The 18234-nt window shown below is 37.9% G+C and overlaps 1 protein-coding gene across 1 annotated transcript in view; it reads right to left on the bottom strand.

Annotated features, from left to right (window-relative positions):
* Positions 1 to 17550, bottom strand: part of reck (reversion-inducing-cysteine-rich protein with kazal motifs) — a 38156-nt gene extending 20606 nt beyond the window's left edge. The window contains exon 1 of the mRNA XM_086160896.1: positions 17365 to 17550. Within this exon, the coding sequence (XP_086017022.1) occupies positions 17365 to 17437 (73 nt within the window). The 5' untranslated portion in view covers positions 17438 to 17550. The remainder of the gene's footprint in view (positions 1 to 17364) is intronic.
* Between the last annotated feature and the right edge of the window lie 684 nt (positions 17551 to 18234).

The raw sequence follows: 18234 nt of genomic DNA, 5'->3' as shown, positions 1-18234 counted from the left end.
AAGACAGCTTAAGGTTCTGCATCAAAAACTTTAAGTACTCAATAAAAACTCACTTTGCCAAATACTTCGTCCTTTCTTTAAAGGCAAATAGTTGTAAGCAATACTTTGCTGGACTATGACAATGTTGATTGACATTCACGTTATTTTTTTTTTCTTTTAAAGAAACATAACAATAAATCATAATTTGAACTCAGTGGGAAAACAATCTTTTTGATCGTTATGGTCAATTTCAGAGTGCAGTTGTGTAATCACTGCTTTGTAAACAATACATGAGTTCTTTGACTCACACTGAAAGACAAAATCGTGGTATGACAAGCACTCAAAATATAGTGGTCACTTTTATATATATTTAAGTCTTGTGTCATGTTTGTGTTTCCACACACAACACAGCCCAGCAGAGCCAGAATATAATCTCACAGAGCAAGCCAAGAATTTATGTCACTCATATAAAAAGATAGAAAAGACAGTGCCAGCAAAACATGAGCAGCAAACGACCTCCAAACCACAGCCCAACCCAAGGTTCCAGTAAGTAAGTTGGCAGGCTTTGCTGTCAACAAACTGCTTTCACCTCCTCGCTGAGGACTTTAACACAGAATTGCTGAACTGAGCCCGCACCTGTGATTTCCCCATGAGCACCCAGCCCTCGTGGTGGGTGCAGGAACTTGACTCTTTATTTTTTGTTGTTTAATCTTTTTTTAATTGAGAGGGGGTAAGGAAGACTATTGTCAGATTGTTTATTTTCTTTTGTTTCGGTTTCTTAATCCAAAACACCATGTCCTTAAAAAGTTAGGAACACTACGGAAAAAGTATTTCAATGAAAACATAACTGTTTCAAAGGACGTGAGTACAACAATTTCAACAGGCAATGTTGACTATTGACTCTGTGCAGAATGTATACATAAAGTAACCTGTTGTGCAGCTGAGAGCGTGTGAGGGCTGGTATGAATTTTTTGGGAGACCAAGCTCCCTAAGATATCTATGCTCTCATTCAGTTTCGAAGCACACCATCTGTTAAAGTGACAGGGGCATAAGATGCTTTTTCCTGGTTTGACATATTTCCCAGTTTGTGGTCTACGCAGAAATATGATTTAGTTTAATTTAATTAAAATTGATTTAATTCATTAACTTTAAACTTACAACAGAAAAAGCTGTGCATTTAGGTTTTGTTTGACCAGTCAGCCTGCAAAGTTTGGTTTGGCTATTTATTCTTAAAACCCACTCTGTTGTGATATGCCAGCTGCTTCCCGCTCATCAGCAATGTCCCACCACTTACCATAACCACAGTCCGAATTATTAGGTGGATCGTGGTTTTATGGGGTCGGGAAAGAAATTACCATTGGGAGGAGTCCTTCTGTTGCCAAAGAGGATCTCAAATGTATATTGTGGATTAAGCCAATCCATACAAAACTGACCAGCGGTTCTCAGTTAGCTCCTTAAATAGATTTCACATTAAAGGCTCCCTTTTGCATATCTGACAAGTCTTAATGTGATTTTGCCTATCTCTTAACAAAAGGCAGAAATTTGTCTTACAACTACTTTCATGCCCTATGTTTATGCGATAATGTCCAACCAAAGGGAGATAAAAAGCTGTTCTAATTCTTAGATTCCCTTTATTTTCAGCCTGTTAAACAGCAACTTTGACAATTTGGTTGGTCTTCTCAATCAATCTATATTCACTGACTCCTTCCATCAGTCTGTGGTTAGTTGCTGCTGGGGTTCTACAATGTTTATATTGATATGTGATCAGTGACATGTAGACATGCTAATGTTTGAAAATTGGCATGAAGTATGTTTACTGTTTTAACATTTGTATTATGTGATATTTGAGGAAAAGGGGCAAATGTAATAGACCACTTTGGATAAATGGATTGGTCAGAACTTAACTGAAAGGTTGTTTGTATAGAATTCATTGTCCAATTTAATGAACTTCTGTATTTAACAAAAAAAAAAAACAATTGTGAAAAGTGAAAAGTATGTTTTATAATGGTTGCACACCTTACTAAATTACACTTATGGAAACTGAATGAACCCAGACATTTGTCAACTTTTCACATAAGTTTTCAAGAAAATTCTAAATGTGTATATTTATTCTCACATGGCATACTTTGCACATTTGAATACACAAGGTTATTTGTATTTATGTATGATCAGCCTGATAGAAGACTGGCATTATCAGAGATGAAAGAAAACTGCACTTTGCAAGTCCAACATAATGAGAACCATAACTCCTGCTTATCAGATGGCACGTGTATGTGTGTGTGTGTGTGTGTGTGTGTGTGTGTGTGTGTGTGTGTGTGTGTGGCAGAGCACACATGCCTGGGTGTGGAGTCTCTGGATTAGATCACCCTGTCCATTTGTCTTTGATGCTCTAATGACAAGAAGTGTGTGTACATGTTTATGTAAGTGTGTGTGTGTGTGTGTGTGTGTGTGTGTGTGTGTGTGTGTGTGTGTGTGTGCATTACTTGGAATGATTGTATTCACAGCTGATTATTTAAACCCTACACTTAGCCTTCTTCATTAACAAGAAATAATGACTCAACATGGATGTAATTTACACAACCAGATTTTTTATGCTGCCTTGCTAATAAGGTAGATAAAACAGTGACAGGAAGTTTCCCATTGGAAACTGGTGCTAGGTATTTATGGTGGCGCTTCAGAAGTGATGCGACCACTACATATTCAATAGTGATTATTTGTTCATGGTATTAATATCAACATACACCCATGACTCAAAACACTGGGAATCCTGTTGAGGATGAAACCAAAATGTAGATAACACTAAGGAGTATCCATAATCCAGTATCCCGTATTTCAAAGCCGAATAAACATAATTGACTAAGCTAAGCCAAAATCAAAAGAATGTTAGAATTTTAGGATTGACTCATTTGACAACACGAAGTGTTAAATCATGAAGTGTGAAACCAAGAATAACTTGTAGGAGCCAAATCTAGGAAACGTGCCTGAAAACACATTGAGGAGGTGGTCCTGACACATTAACAAATAAACTCACTGTTTTTGGGATGGGGAACACTGATTCCACACAACTGCTGTGTGCAATTTTTGTGATGACCACAATTACAAAGACATGTAAATTCAGCCAGCCCGCTCTGCAAAATGTCAACAACCCCGGGAGAAAAACAACTCCCCTTACTTCATTCTCCCAACCTACCAAATATCTGACCAATGAAGAGTAACACCACAATGATAGATTTTGTCGATCCAAAGTTGATAGCTTGAAATATTTCTTGCTTGACATCAGATAGATCTAATTCCAATACAAGTGTGGATTAACCAATTTTTTATTCAGACAAAACCAACCAAGCTGTAGATGTGAAAACAGCCTGACGAAACCTCACATATGAGGAGAACACAGTTTGACAATCTTTTATAATGTCAGCAAATTTTACAAAGATAGTGAAAAGAAGGAGCCGAGGCTATGTAGTATAAAGCAGTATTAGAGATTGGTAATTCTGTACAGTTTTGAACTTACTGAGGCCAGAAGTAAGGGCAACTGAGCTCTGTCTTTCATGCACACTTGCAGAAACCACTTGTTCAAGCAATTATCAGTGACATAATTATTTGAGGGAGGAGAAGGGATGATGAAGGCTGCTTCATCATGTACAATATAAGGCCTCTTGCTGGCTGCTAATGAGCACTGGCCTCATTCTGCTTCAGTATTCACACACCAGAAACAAGAACCCCCACCCTTCAGCTACAGTATAGCATTCAGGGTTGAAGCCCCTCACTGCACTGCTACCCTGAACTCAGCAACCCAATTTTCTTGCACACAACTATACAAAAGATCCGTGTCCTGTCACACCAGCAAAGCATCAAGTCGATCAGATGGTGAGATTAAAATGGCATTTTTGCCATGCATTCTCCATTATTCTTTTAAAACAACATGTAAACTTTAACCACAATAACTCAAGAGATTTTTTTCTAAATACTTCTAATTTAATTGATGAAGTATTTAAAGATGATATATATAATAAACCAGTGGTTTTTTGTTTTTGTTTTTAATAATGTGCCACCTATTTGAAGACAGTGAAACCAAATCAATCCAAGCACTAAAGAAGAATTAAGGTAAGCACAAAACCAGTACACAGCCTCACCAAGCAAATAGCACAGGTCATCCGGATGCATGCAAATTTATATCCGAAACAAGCGTTTTTATTAGTTACTCAAAAGACTATTTGTTCTATTTGTCCAATCTATGCATGGGAAAAAAAAACAAACAAATGAAAGGTCAGTGCGGGTCAAGATCTGAGACAGATTCTTACTGTGTAATTCTTGTTTGCTTTTCACCAGGAGGTAAAATAAACAAATATTTTTTTGACAAAGGGGAAAGGCTCCTATAAATTTTAATTTTACTGCTTGTTGTGCAGCCTTTCTAGACAAAGTGTCCCCATTTCTGAAAGTCTTGCCCTAAAACCGGGCAAAAACACGGTTAGCCCTCTCCCCCAGCCTTGGGTGTAGGTATACAAAACGAACAATGCATTTTGCCCAGCTGAGACAGCTGTTGCTGAACTGGAAACTGGCTGCAGGAAGTTTGGAATTGTTCCTTGGCATTATTGCCCACACAGTAAATGTGCAAAGCTGCTATATCCTGGCAAGGAATATGGGCTGTGAATTAAAAGCTGCTTAAACACATATGCATGCACGCGCAAACACAAACACACAAAAGAACTCAGAAACACAGACAAAGAAATAAGCACATACATACAAACAGACACACATAAACACACACCTTCAACCCATAAGAAGCGTAACAGCATGAACTCTGAGATCCCTACAGGGGAACATGTGGGCGACTGTTTAAAGACAAACAACTGGGGGTTATCCGAGACAAACAAAGCTGTGTGGGGGTTTGGAACAACACTGACAGCCTGTCACTCACTGGGTAAAAGAAAACATAATTATTTATTTCTCATAAAATAGTATTTGCAGTGTAACAATACAGCGCCTGGCAGTTAAAGAGCATCAATTAAACTTTGATATGCATGTGTAAAATCTGTTGAAAAAACATAATAAAAATGATAATGACTAAATAAACAATGTAGGAAATTGTCTTTTTCAGCTGGTAGAAGTATACATCTACTAATTTTAACATTTATTATGTTTTAAAAGAGGTAGTCAAATAATTGTCTTTCCTGTCATTTAGGACCATATTTTTGCCTTTTAAATTATTATTCCACTGATTTTGAATTTTGTACCCCCTTCCCTTTACAGATACGTAATGGATCATTCACTTTACAAACTGACTCCTTCCAGTTTTACACCCCCAGCCACTTTGACATACAGTTATTGTATGTTCTTGTTTTGCAGATGCAATACAAACTGTGCACCATCTAAGAGGAAAAAACTGATCACAACAACTCCTGTGGTCTGTATTGACAAAAAAATGACAGAATCCAGAGCTCCCCTCTCCCATCTAGATCTGCTCTAAATGGGATACACTCTTGACACATAAGTCCACTGTGAGAAATATAAGATCAGTAAACAAAAAAAAAACTTCAGTTTTATAAACCTCTTTTTTGGATTTGGAGCTCAGTATCTTATTAAAGAATAGTATAAATGCTGAATGCTACACTAATTAATTTTACTTTTTTTCACAGACGTCTGAAAATCTGACTTTTTTAACAAAAAACCCTACAACCAACCTCAATCTTCCGGCAACAACAAAACAATTAGCTGTCGAAGCTGGTGAAAACAACAGTGTTAGCCGGAGCTGAAACCATGATCAGGCAGACAATGCAGTTACAACAGACTAAACAAACCCCAAAACAAAACATTTTAAAAATAGCTCAAATGGATTACAAATGCACTTCAAATTAAAGAGTCTCACTCTAATTTTAACTAAGCAACAATAGCCATTTTCTTCAACTTTCTTTTCATTCCACTAAGAGTCAATCAGAGCAGCAGAGTTCCCTCGTCCTTTAGAAAAAGGAAAAAAAAACACCAATTTAAGAATGGCAAACAATCTGGAAATAGTATCGAGACTTCTGTCTTCTAGCCTGGTTGCTGCCGCGATAAGAATAGGAATTTTAGTATTTTAGTGCACCCCCACTTCCTCTGTGTGGAAGGAGAGAGTGGACATACCGGAGGGGCTGGGGGCAAGACACTTTTTTTTTTTTCCCAGAGACACTTGTAGAAGTCATTTAATATTGATTTGCACATTTGAAATGCACATTTCTTAGAAACTGCTGAGGTATTTCTGAACTTGCAACCTTTTTGTGAGAAGCTGGTATCTTCTACCTGAAACTTGAAGTCTTAAGTATTAATCACATATTTACAGAACATATTTTTACAATTGTCATGTTCTTTCTGTAAAACTATTTCCAAAAAAAACACTTAAATTATATTTTTTTCAGTGCTGGATTCTGTATGTATATACACATTCAAAAGTGATCTGTATATATCACCTTTTTCAGTAAACCATACCAGTTATATGCACAAGCAGTTTATCATTTTTTTATTGGCAAAAAAAAACCTCTCCTTGATCAAGTTTATTCTAAGGTCAAATGTTTGTCCACATTGTAATCATAGTAGGATGATAAGAGACTGTCATAATGACAAAAGGAGAATAGTTATGGAAAACATTAAGATGAGCCTAGTTTATCTTAAAATTTGTTATAATATTGCATTCTTGAAGTGGTACTGCCATGAATACATACAACAGTGTTGTCATTCAGTCATAAAGCCAGAGGGCTACAACAATGAATTCAGCCAAGCAGTAAAACCCCGTAGTTTAAATGAGACAGATTTGTCTAGTCTCTTGGTTTACAGGATCAGAATTGTAAAAACTGAGCTCTCCAAAAATGGAACCAAGCCGTAAACTTCAACATGACAATGACATCGCGATTGAACAGGTAAATTGTGAGCCATAAATGTTAGTTTTATTATCTTGTTTTTAGTTCAGTTGCCCCTGATGAGTTTGAACTGCAATTAGCATTTTAATGTTAATGAACAAGTTCAGGAGCAACATCAAATAACACACATGTTAAAACAGTAACTGCTGTAACATAGAAACACAAACACACGCACACACACACACACACACACACACACACACACACACACACACACACACACACACACACACACACACACACACACACACACACACACACACACACATACACAAACACACACAGATGAGTGAAATCTCTTGTGCACTTATACTCTGCTTCCTGCATTCCTAAGATCTGCAGCAGACTCACTGGGGGGAGAATTTAATGGATGGAGGTCAAAAGTCATTTCCTGTGAATTGATTAATTGAGATTTGCCAGAAGGAGCTGGGCATTAAAGGATCAACAGAGCATGTTCGAGAGAACAGGCATGATTCAATTAAATGTTGTTTTGTAGCCAAATTATGTGAAAAGTGTATATCTAACAACCATCTTATTGAGCGTTTCAGAGCAGACTAAGGACAAAATCCTTTTTTTCTAAGACCTCATATTCAGCTTGCCATATAAATATGAACACATTTGAATGTACTTTCAAAAGTGGCCAAAAATAAATGCAAAGAAGATATACAACTCAAAAAACATATGCCTCTACATTCATAGCTACATTTTTTGAAATGAGAATACATCAAATCTTCTTTTTCTTATTTTCAGCTTTTCCCTTCAGGGGTCGCCACAGCGAATCAATCTTCTCCATCTAACCCTATTCTCTGTATCCTCCTCTCTCACACCAACTACCTTCATATTCACTCTCACTACACCCATAAATTCTCTTTGGTCTTCCTCAAGACCTCCTGCCTGGCAGCTGCGATTCTAGATTCCATCTACCAATATATTCCGTTCACTATCCCTCCTCTGTACATGACCAAAGCATCTCAGTCTGGCTTCTCTGACCTTCTCTCCAAAACATTAAACATGTGCTGTTCCTCTGATAGACTCATTCCTGATCCAATCCATTCTGGTAAATCCCAAAGAGAACCTTAGCATCTTCATCTCTGCAGCCTCTCGTTCTTCCTCCTGTCATTTTTTCATTATTACTGTGTGAATATATTGAATAATATTTAAATATATAGATAATATATAATAATATATACAACATATACGTTCATCTTTTCATTTATTCTTTTAATATCAAACCATCTATTAGTCAGGCTTGTTAGTTCGAAATCCTTGAAGCCACAGGAATTTCCACCTGCCAACAGAATGAGCATTTTGCATTTGAAATCTGAATTTTTTATTGATTTCAGAATTATAATTACCCAATGACTTTTGAATAGTCAATTTATAAGTTTTTCTAATTCGGGTATGGAAATTAACCATTTACCCTTCACCTAAAGAAGCTCAAGAAGCAAAGAAGATATTTTATATATTTTGGTGCAACTACAAAAAACATTTGGGTCCTTCCGGCTTCAAAAAGACTTTCTACAGAGGGCTCTCTAGATGTTCCTTTCCTCTGCTAGAGTATCAGAAGACACCAGAGACCAAATTAATATATATTGAAAACAACCAAAAAAAAGAAATGATGAAAATAACTCATTTTGGGTGGATGTTCTCTTGTCAGTTACAATGCTTTTTTAAAGGCCTCCGTGCAGGTGTGTACAATACTGCAATACCAGTCCTCATGCCCTTGCCTATCGCTGCAAGTCTACAGTCAACTTACAACAGGTCAACAATATTAATGAAATTAAATGAACCATTTGTACCTGTTCTGTTCTATTTTATGCATTATTTACTTTGATCACTAAACCTCTGAACAGACAGAACGTAGGGCTAAAGTTCTAGGCCTACTCGTGTGTCCCTGTGGCAAACACTTATTTCATAATAAAAACTTTAAATAAGGCTCAGTCTACACATTACACTGTGAAGATATTCCTTGCAGGCCTCTAACAGCAGTACAATCTATTACTGAATGAAAAAACTAACTGCCAGAAATTAGGATGTTTCTCATCAGTGAATATGAAATTATTGTAGCCAGAAAAATCATTCACTTATCATTTTTGGCAACAATCAAGTGCTTTGGTCCATCAGATGTACTGATTGATTCTCCTTTCAAATAGTAAACTATTTTAGATTGAAAACATTGGGTATATCTGATTGCAAAATATGTTGCAATTGATATGCCACAGAAAAACATTGAAGGCATGAAATTTGGAGAGATACAAAACGGTATCTGGAAAGAATAAACGATGATCACAGAATCAAACACAATATCCACAGATTTTCCTTGTTTATGTTGAAAAATATTGTAATTAAGGGAAGCGTGTGTGTACGTGTGATGAAGTTTGTTATAAGAACCAGAAGTGGCCCAACCAGCCAGATGCTGGCCAGGTGTTTGGGGGATTACACACAGCCTCCTCATCTCATATTCAATTAGACAAATCAAAGCACAATGCAGACCACCTGTATCCTGCCAGTAATGGGACGTGACATCATGAGATGCATGAACGACTTTCAGCGAAGGAATAAAAGGGTGAGTGACAGGCAGGGAATAACATGGTTAAAGGAAAAAAACAAAACAAAAGGTCTTACAATGTATGGTCTATGTTCATGGAGGTGAATGACTGGTTCATGTGTTTCACACATCAAGTTGTCACATTATAAGTTTACTTATTCATCATAAGAACAAAGCATAAAATCAAACACTGACATGAAATATCCCTTACCGTACCATAAAACATGAAATATACAGATTAGGTAGTGAATGCCATATGTTCTGGAGGCAGTCTTTGTAGTTTTAGAAATTCGGCACCTCATAATTTTTCTGCATGATGCTTGATTGATTCCCTTTGGGATTTCTATAATCAGAGACTTTTTCAAAGCTCAGTGTCACCTCAAAAAAAACATTTAACAGGACTTTGAGAACAACAAGATAATTCAAGGGTCAATTGCTAGGCTGCTCTGCCTTCTCTGTCCCAGAAAATGGGGGTTGGCCTGTCTTTGATTGATAAACTGCTATCAAGTCGCTTTTTAAAAACAAATGTACCACCTTTAGCACTGATTGAAGTGACATTATTTTGCTCTTCTTCTCCTGCAATTTTGCTAAATGGCACTATTAATATATATAAAGTATAGCAATACAGAGCTAATTTTAAAGTTGCATCGCTCACACATACAATAAATTTAAGTTTATTTATTGCTGAATTAGTTTGCATTGTGTTAGTAGTACATTTATTGTGACAGCATTAATGTGACATTCTCATTGTTGCCTGTAAACATAATCCAGGCCCCCATGAAGCATGACACCACAAGATAATCATATAAAATAGAAAATTCCTTCCTAGCAAATTGGACTAACCTGAAAAAAAATGACTGTGACTGCTGTGGTCTTCCTCGAAACAACACCAAAGAACAGATGCCAGGAGGAGTCTGTGCTTAAAGGGAAGACGCAGGGCAACCCTTCCCCACAGTTACAGTGTGCAAGATGAAGAAAGCATGAAAGAGTTGTAGGAGGCTGAATCACAACAATTGGAGACATGCCAATGAATTTGGTTTCTTTAAGGATGGATTGGGTTTAGAGTGTCTGTTGTTCACAAATTGCTTAAGATATGATTTGATAGAGATATATTGGCACATATTTTGTCGTTCCAATCAAAAAACCAAGCAATCATGAATAGCAACTCCCTATGTGGTCCTGCCAAGATCTGCCCTCCAGCAGTCACGAGCTGCCAGAACACTGTAGCCCAATAAAGTTTCAGTGAAAATAATTTAACAGTGAACATTTCCGTCACTTGTTATGACGAGACATTTGAGGAAACACCATGCTGAGAAAAATATTCCAAATAAGGCATCTCAAGACTCGAGCAATGGAAGATGACCTTCAGGAAATGAGCAGAAAATGTAATTAAAATCGAATAAAGCTTTATTTATCTTTAATACCACTGGCAACCACAGGGGCAAACAAATGTTTTATTATCTATGATGGGGACATCATGACATCACGATGGAGTTTAATTTTGAATCCACTTACAAATGGGGGCAGCGCAGCACAGGACGTAGAGCGATTGTCCTCGGAACGCAACAGAAGTGGTTCAATTCCCGTCTCCTCCTAATTTGTCAAAGTGTTGTTGAGCAAGGCATTGAATCCTGCTCCCCTGGTGGTGATGGATGGCAGCCGTTCACCCATGATGGGTGAAATGCAGACAATAAAGTTTCCCATGGGGTATTAATAAAGTTATATACAAATAATTATAAATGCCTAATTTTTTTCCCTAAATAAAGATATCTACTCTGCACTTGGAGGAACTTTTAATGGCCACATCGTAATCAAAATATTGCCTCACAAAAGTTTATTTCTCGATGATAAGGGTATTTTTCTACATTTTCTCTACAGCATAGGGGTATAATGCCTTTTCATGAAAAAGAAAATAACTAAGAACATTTGGGGATTATTAAAAATAGATATCAGTTGTATCAGAGGTGATGGGAATCAGATGCAATGCCATTCAAGTGATCTTAAACTCACTGTAACAATTTTTTGGTAAAATAGCTCTATAAACATGCTATGTCTACAGGACAAGACTTAACGTTGTCTTCAGCGAAGTCTTTTCTTTTCTTGTACTCAGAATGAAGAAAAAACATTTCTCAGTTTCAGATGGTCTCAATTTCTTTGATAAATTCAGAGGTATTAATCATATGTAAAAACTGATCAAATAAAGTAAATATGAGTAGTACAATTGAAATGCATGTCAAAAATCATTGATATAACAATATTGGATGGATGAATGAGTGGATGGATGGATGGATGGATGGATGGATGGATGGATGGATGGATGGATGGATGGATGGATGGATGGATGAATGGATGGATGGATGGATGGATATACAGTATTTTTCACAATGTAGAATCACCATCTGCTGTCAAATATGAATAATACCTGGACCTTAACAGTAACCTATGCGTGGGAAACTCTGCAAGATGAGAATTCAGGTCAGTTAGGACTGTAAACAATGACACAGAGCTGATGACAATGAAAAAAAAGTAAAGTACTTCTTAGCTCTTTGCAAAAAGCTATGGGGTTGTTCTGCATCCAGATGTCTGGCCTGTAAATTCATGAAACTATGCATAAAAGCACATCTGAAATATTTATTTTCAGTCTTTTAATTCAAAATGCTTGATTGCATAAAGGACATGTTTTTAATCAATTCTAAGAACAAAGCAATGGCTATGATGTATGGTAAATTCATTGCCATATATATGGTATTCAGTAAAATGTATTTTCCTTTTTTTCTGTTTCCAATCATAAAAAATTACATAGCAGAATTTTTAATCACACCTGGTAAGGGATGGACTGTGGGAGAACAGGTTAAATTCTGGGGCGGATCCAGGAAAAAAAAATTCCACTCCCTTTCAAGTTTCCAGCTGTTAACAGTTGGCGCTGCTGTAAAGACCTGTGCATCAGATTGCTTTCCGTTTCCCTGAGAGCCTAGCAACTACCAACAACACAAGACACAAAACTATCAACATAACTGTGGAAAAAAAAGAGCGGGATAGAGCATGTTCAAGGTGAAACTATAATTTCATTGATTGATTACAGTTTAAGTAACTAAATCAGGAGTTACTGTCAAATGGACTTTAGGTAGTAACCATGGGGTTTATTTTTTTGGTGTTCTACTGAGTGACTACAGGGTTAGTGTCATGTTGATATTTTTCCAAGGTGAAAGAAATATAGGGGCCACATTGTAAGATGTCTTTGAGAAAGTTTGAGTGCCATCAGCTGCAGGTAATGTTGTCTTTTCAAATCACAGCTGACCTGAAGCCTGTGGATCCCACAGATTTCGCACACTGTTGCTGACCGACTTGCACAAAACCAATGTTTAGGAAGAGCAGTCCATGATACCCAAGTAACTGCAGTTTTTGTATTTTTAACAATCAGATAGATACTTGAGATGAGTGAACGATCTGCTATATATGTCAAGAAACTTATTTTTGTTTTATTTGATTAATGAATTCAGTTACCCTAGTTTTTTTTTATTGTAATGTGCAAATGTAGTAATGTAACTACTTGGATGTTTTCGACAAAAATGATCTATAATTAGCATTTGTTACAAAGTCAAATAAGATGAAGGATGGGTGCTGTCTTATAATATGCCTTCAATTTCCATCCCCACCATTTGGTCTATGTCAAAAAATATCAATCTTATTTACATACACACTTGTTGAATGGATCATGACTTTACCAAGAGCGAGGCAAACAGATTTTAGACCTTGTTTTGTATGAATATGACTGACACATGAGCTTATGTAGAAGCAAAACTGCAGTCTTCCTCTTTATTAGTACACTCTTGTCTAAAGGGGACCTCTGATGCATCAGATCTCTAAACAATTGACAAATATTAAGACAAAACGCAGCAAACAGAACATTTTCCTCAGTGTCAAATTAAGCTAAACAAAGGATGAATCACTTCTGCTACCATTAACAGACTTGAAATTGACACAGTTCACATGTCAATTCAACAAAGTACCGAGAAAAAGGTTCACTATCAATTTTCCTACACCTTGAAAACTGCATTATCTTGGATAGTTTAACTTTATAAGGTCTGTCTGTCCAGATATTTTGATTGATGGCGGTCACTGTGTTGACCAATGGCATGTTAATGTCCATATGATCAGAACAAATTTCATTCTTCATTTGTCTCTTCTTAGCTCCCTCAGATCAGTATACATGACGCGGGATCAGTATGAAAAAGAAGAAAAAATGAAAAAACATCTTCTGTTACTATATCAATTAATTTTCATTAAATTAAACTGAATTTGCAAGCTAACTTGTAAATATTATAATTAATATTATATTATCATGTGACATTTATAAATGCTGCATCAAAACCATGTGTTACTGTTTAAGATAACAATTAAGTGCCAATAAAAGTCAAATTTCATTGTTCATGTTGTTCTTCATGTTTTAATGGAGTCTGCCTTGCCATTTAGCAAGTTCATTTACATTCCATTACTAACCTTCTCAGCCTTGAACTAGGAATATTGCCCAAAAAATGTCAATGAAAAACAACAAAATGCCTAATATCTTCAAAAATTCCTTTGGACATTTCTGCTTTACATGGGCACTTCTGTCTGTCAGGAGCAGCTACTAGGAAATACCCCCCCCCCCCCGTTAAGTGGTTGTTATCAAAGAAAGGAGGAAAAAAAAACGAAATAAAAAATCTTTCACACAGGGTTTCAAGGATGTTGTGATGATGAGTTTGAGTTTTGTCACAGCTGAAGCTACAAAAAGAAAAAAAAGACTGATTGTTGAAGGAATATCATAAATACAGAGCAACCAACACAGCAAAACAAGTTGGCTAACTTGAGAACTTGACAAACCACAAGAGTCAGGAAATTCGGGTAGATTACTGTAAATGAAACACTCAACCCAGTGTTTTATTTGTGTTAAGTCCTAAATGTGTACCAAAAACCCCACTGACCATCCCCAGCTTGAAGCGGGGATACCACTGACTACAGGTGGGACCAAAATCAAAAGTTGGACCTCAAACCAAACTTCCTCCCTGTATGTTTACAGAATGAATCATCAACAGGATAATTCAGTATGACTTAGGATATTCGAGCCAGTCTTACGATGCAATTTGCTTCGGAAAATTCAATGGACATACATCAGAAAGAGAGGTCCATCTACATGCCCCTCATCACTTTCCATTTCCAGGCCATATAGAGTAAGGGCCCCTTTACCGTCACCACTCTATTTCCATTTAAAATGTCAAACAACTCACTGAAGGCTGTGTAATCATTGATTTTCATTTGTGACATTAATTGTTTTTCATAAGATTGTTTTACAGTGATTATTTATATTCTCATTCATGCTGGAAATGGGAGTGATAATAGCATGGAGATAACAGACTCAAACTGTAAATATCTTCTCACCATTCGAACACAGGGCATTTTCCAAACTAAAAGTCATCTTCAGTTACACAACTGTCGACAAAGCAATCAGTGTCATTTAATGCTCTTCCAAAACAGCAATGGGAATTTGACACTTATTCTGTCAAAATACAGTACATAATAAAAGTTGTTGTTGAACAAGTGTTTCCCTGCACTTGAAAATGGTCAACACAAAGAAATTCTTCACACACACCATCCGTGTAAAATTCCTGGAACAGCACATTGGCCAAAATGCATATCCATCTTAGCAACATTGAACCACACACCCCCATCTCTACTTGCATTAGAGTAATATAAACAGATCCCCTTTTCTGGCAAGGCTGAAGAATTTAAGCTTTCGAGCCAGAGTGGGCTGACCAGTCACAGCAATTTATGATACAGGTGTTTGGTTGTTAAAAAACAATTTTGGCATGCGATTTATGTTTTTAGCGGAGAGAGTGAATTTTGGACCATAAGTTCTTCATTATCCAGGTTAACTTTGCCTTTCTTTATATTTAAGACTCTACAAAACACTGGTAACACGCTGTTGGTCAGGAAACAACGCAATCACACAAAACAATCACGATAACAGGGGAAATTCAAGAAATTCAGCTCTGTTTGCTGTACTTTAATCTTATGTTCGCTAAACTATAATTAGGTTTGCGGGACTTGGGCCATGGCGGCTCACAGTGGACCTGGAAAGAAAAGGGCAGCCGTTCACTTCCCTCCTTCCCCTCCTCTTCCCTTTTCCTTTGAGGAGTCAAATTGGTTCCAGATGCATTCTCTCACGGCTTGCCTCCACATCCAAATTACAACATGAAAGAAATGAAGGAGTATGCCGGAGAATGCTGGAGAAAAGCAAAAAAGAAAAAAAAATGTGCGGAATCTACAAAATTTAGACGAAGGGTTGACGGGGAGCAAAAGTGTCCGATCATTTTTCCAAATGGCATCATTAATCACACCTCTATGAGCCTCTCCGTGATCTACTGAGACCTGGTTTACAGTCGCCAGCCTTGGAGACAATGTGTTCCCCAAATGAGGATCTGAGAGCTCTGTTACTTTCATGTTTCAGGCAGATGTGTCAGGAAGAAAAAAAAAGCTATACAGTGATATTTAGCCGGAGCAAATCCACATCCTGCACCCATGTGGACAGAAGATCAAACGACTACCCACCAGCACATTAGACCAGTTTAAGGGGGACGCTGGGACGGATCGATTTTAACCCTCTTACCCCCCCAAACCTACCGCTGCATTTCAAAGCATTGCTGTCAAGCTGAAAAACCAAAAACTACACAGCTCGTCAGCTGGAGGTCATCCTTTCAAGAATCAACCGAAGCCATCTACACTAAACATTCACAAACTTCACGATTTATTGAAAACATAAGCACAGGTCTGTGAAGTATTCCAAGAATCTGCTTAGGATTCAGATGGTTGAAAAGTTCTGGGGATGCCAAATGGCTTGAAAAATGTAACAACAACGCTCAAAGTGGAAGGTCATTGTTGACACAGCCAATCAGTAGGAAAGATCAAATCCAAGGCCAGCTGTCTTAGCTGCGATGAAACGCACCTTTCTGTTTGTCTGCCTGCTTTTCACGAGTACCAGTGAATGGATTGCTGATGCCCCCCTCCTGGAAACATACAGCATGAAACTGCACACCTCCTCGTATCAGTGAGCTCATCTGCGGGCTCGTCATGCCAAAAGTTGGGAGGCGAAGGGAGCAGAGAGAACCGATCACTCGCCTTAAATATTAAAAACATGATGCAGAGAGGAGGGCGAAGTGTGACGGCCACAGGAAACTTTTCTCCAAACGGTCCCTTTTCGTTTTCCTGCGTCCCGCTACAATGTCAGCCGTTACCTTCCTTTCCCCGCTGTCTGAGAAGGACGGCGCATACTCTTGGTTACAACTTCAGTGTCAATATTTTTGATATTTTGTTGATATTTTGTTCATGTTTTGACTTTCGATAGCTTGCTAGCTGTCAGTGTAACTCCCAGCAGAGACCTCTCCTCCTCCCATCCGAAAAACGCCATATAGGACCCTTAACTGCCCCCGCACGTCTTGCGCGAAAAGAGCGGAAAGCTAACAGTCGTGTATTGAGCCCTGTAGTGTATAAGCCCTTTATACACATATAGCCGACACAAAATAAACTTTTAATGTGTGTGCGTGTCGGGAGTTTTCTTTTTTTCCCCGACGGGCGCTGAACGCACAAAACATGCTTGGAGTGTGTCCCGTTATTCCCCCGCGATCACCTCCCAACCCGACTCCTGATGGAGGAGCTAGCGGAGTTACTTCTTTCTTTTTTTGTTTGTTTGCTTTTTTGTTTTATTGACAACGGTGATTGGACTGCGTAGCGCCGAATTTAGCAGACGTGTTCATTCATTCGAAAAACTCCCTTTTCTACGTTTGTAACCTGTCCGAAACCGCATGTCAGCAGGGGAAAGTTGACATTGTAAGATTTCTGAATGGAGTTCGTTTTGACGTTCTAACGTTAATCCGAACGATGTAAAAAAAAAAAAAAAACAGACAGACTCACCCTGAGCTTGGAGAGGCTGGAGGGAAAAGTTTGCGACGAGGAGGAAACCGATTATCTGCAAACACACACGCATCTTATTGAAATCCTAAAGTGCATCGTGGACAAGAATACATAAAAATCTCCTGTGCCGTGACATGCTCCTCCATGGATCCCCTGCTCTCTCTCTCTCCCTTTCTCTCTCTCTCTCTCTCTCTCTCTCTCACTCTCTCTCTCTCTCTCTCTCTCTCTCTTACTCTCTCTCCCACCGTACACCGGGTTCCTCTGAACCGAAGAGGACATGCGCAGAACTGAGGAGCAGTTCAGTTCAGCCAGATACTTTATATGTTAAGAAAAAAATGTTTAAATCAAGTTAACGCGTAGTTTCAGCCACATTCGATATTTTTATACATATCTGTGATGTCAATAACTGTTTTTGGCACTGATCTCCCTTGTACAGATTCAGAGAAATCATTTTCCTGCTGCCCTAGAGGCTGACAACTGATGGCATGCAACAAACGTGTGTTTGTGTGTGCAGACACAATTGGTCTTTAGCGAATAAAACTGTTCTTTCCCTGGAAGAGGAAAGTAGTAGTAGCTTTCCTTTTTAATTTGTCAACACCCTGTATTGTGTTCTATCACTGGAGCTTTCTTAGAGGCCACCCCCTACCTGTGGGGCAATCTGGTTCCCTGAATCCATTGTTTTAGCTTCTAGAGAGGAAAAAAAACACGTAAAAATAATAAAATACAGGTGTGATGTGCTCCCCTTGCTATAAACCCTAAAGAAAAATGCAACTATATATGATACTGTTTTCATAAAATAATCTTTTGGATGAAACACCAACTGGCCAACTCAAAGATGGGTCTCTCATTAGGAACTGGACAAGGAGGCAG

This window comes from Fistularia commersonii, chromosome 15 (genome assembly GCF_037954325.1).
Source record: "Fistularia commersonii isolate RoL2024-O1a breed Wild chromosome 15, RoL_Fcom_v1.0, whole genome shotgun sequence".
Lineage (NCBI taxonomy): Eukaryota > Metazoa > Chordata > Actinopteri > Syngnathiformes > Fistulariidae > Fistularia > Fistularia commersonii.
The sequence above is the reverse complement of the archived record's forward strand: the minus strand, read 5'-3'. Positions and strand labels throughout refer to the sequence as shown.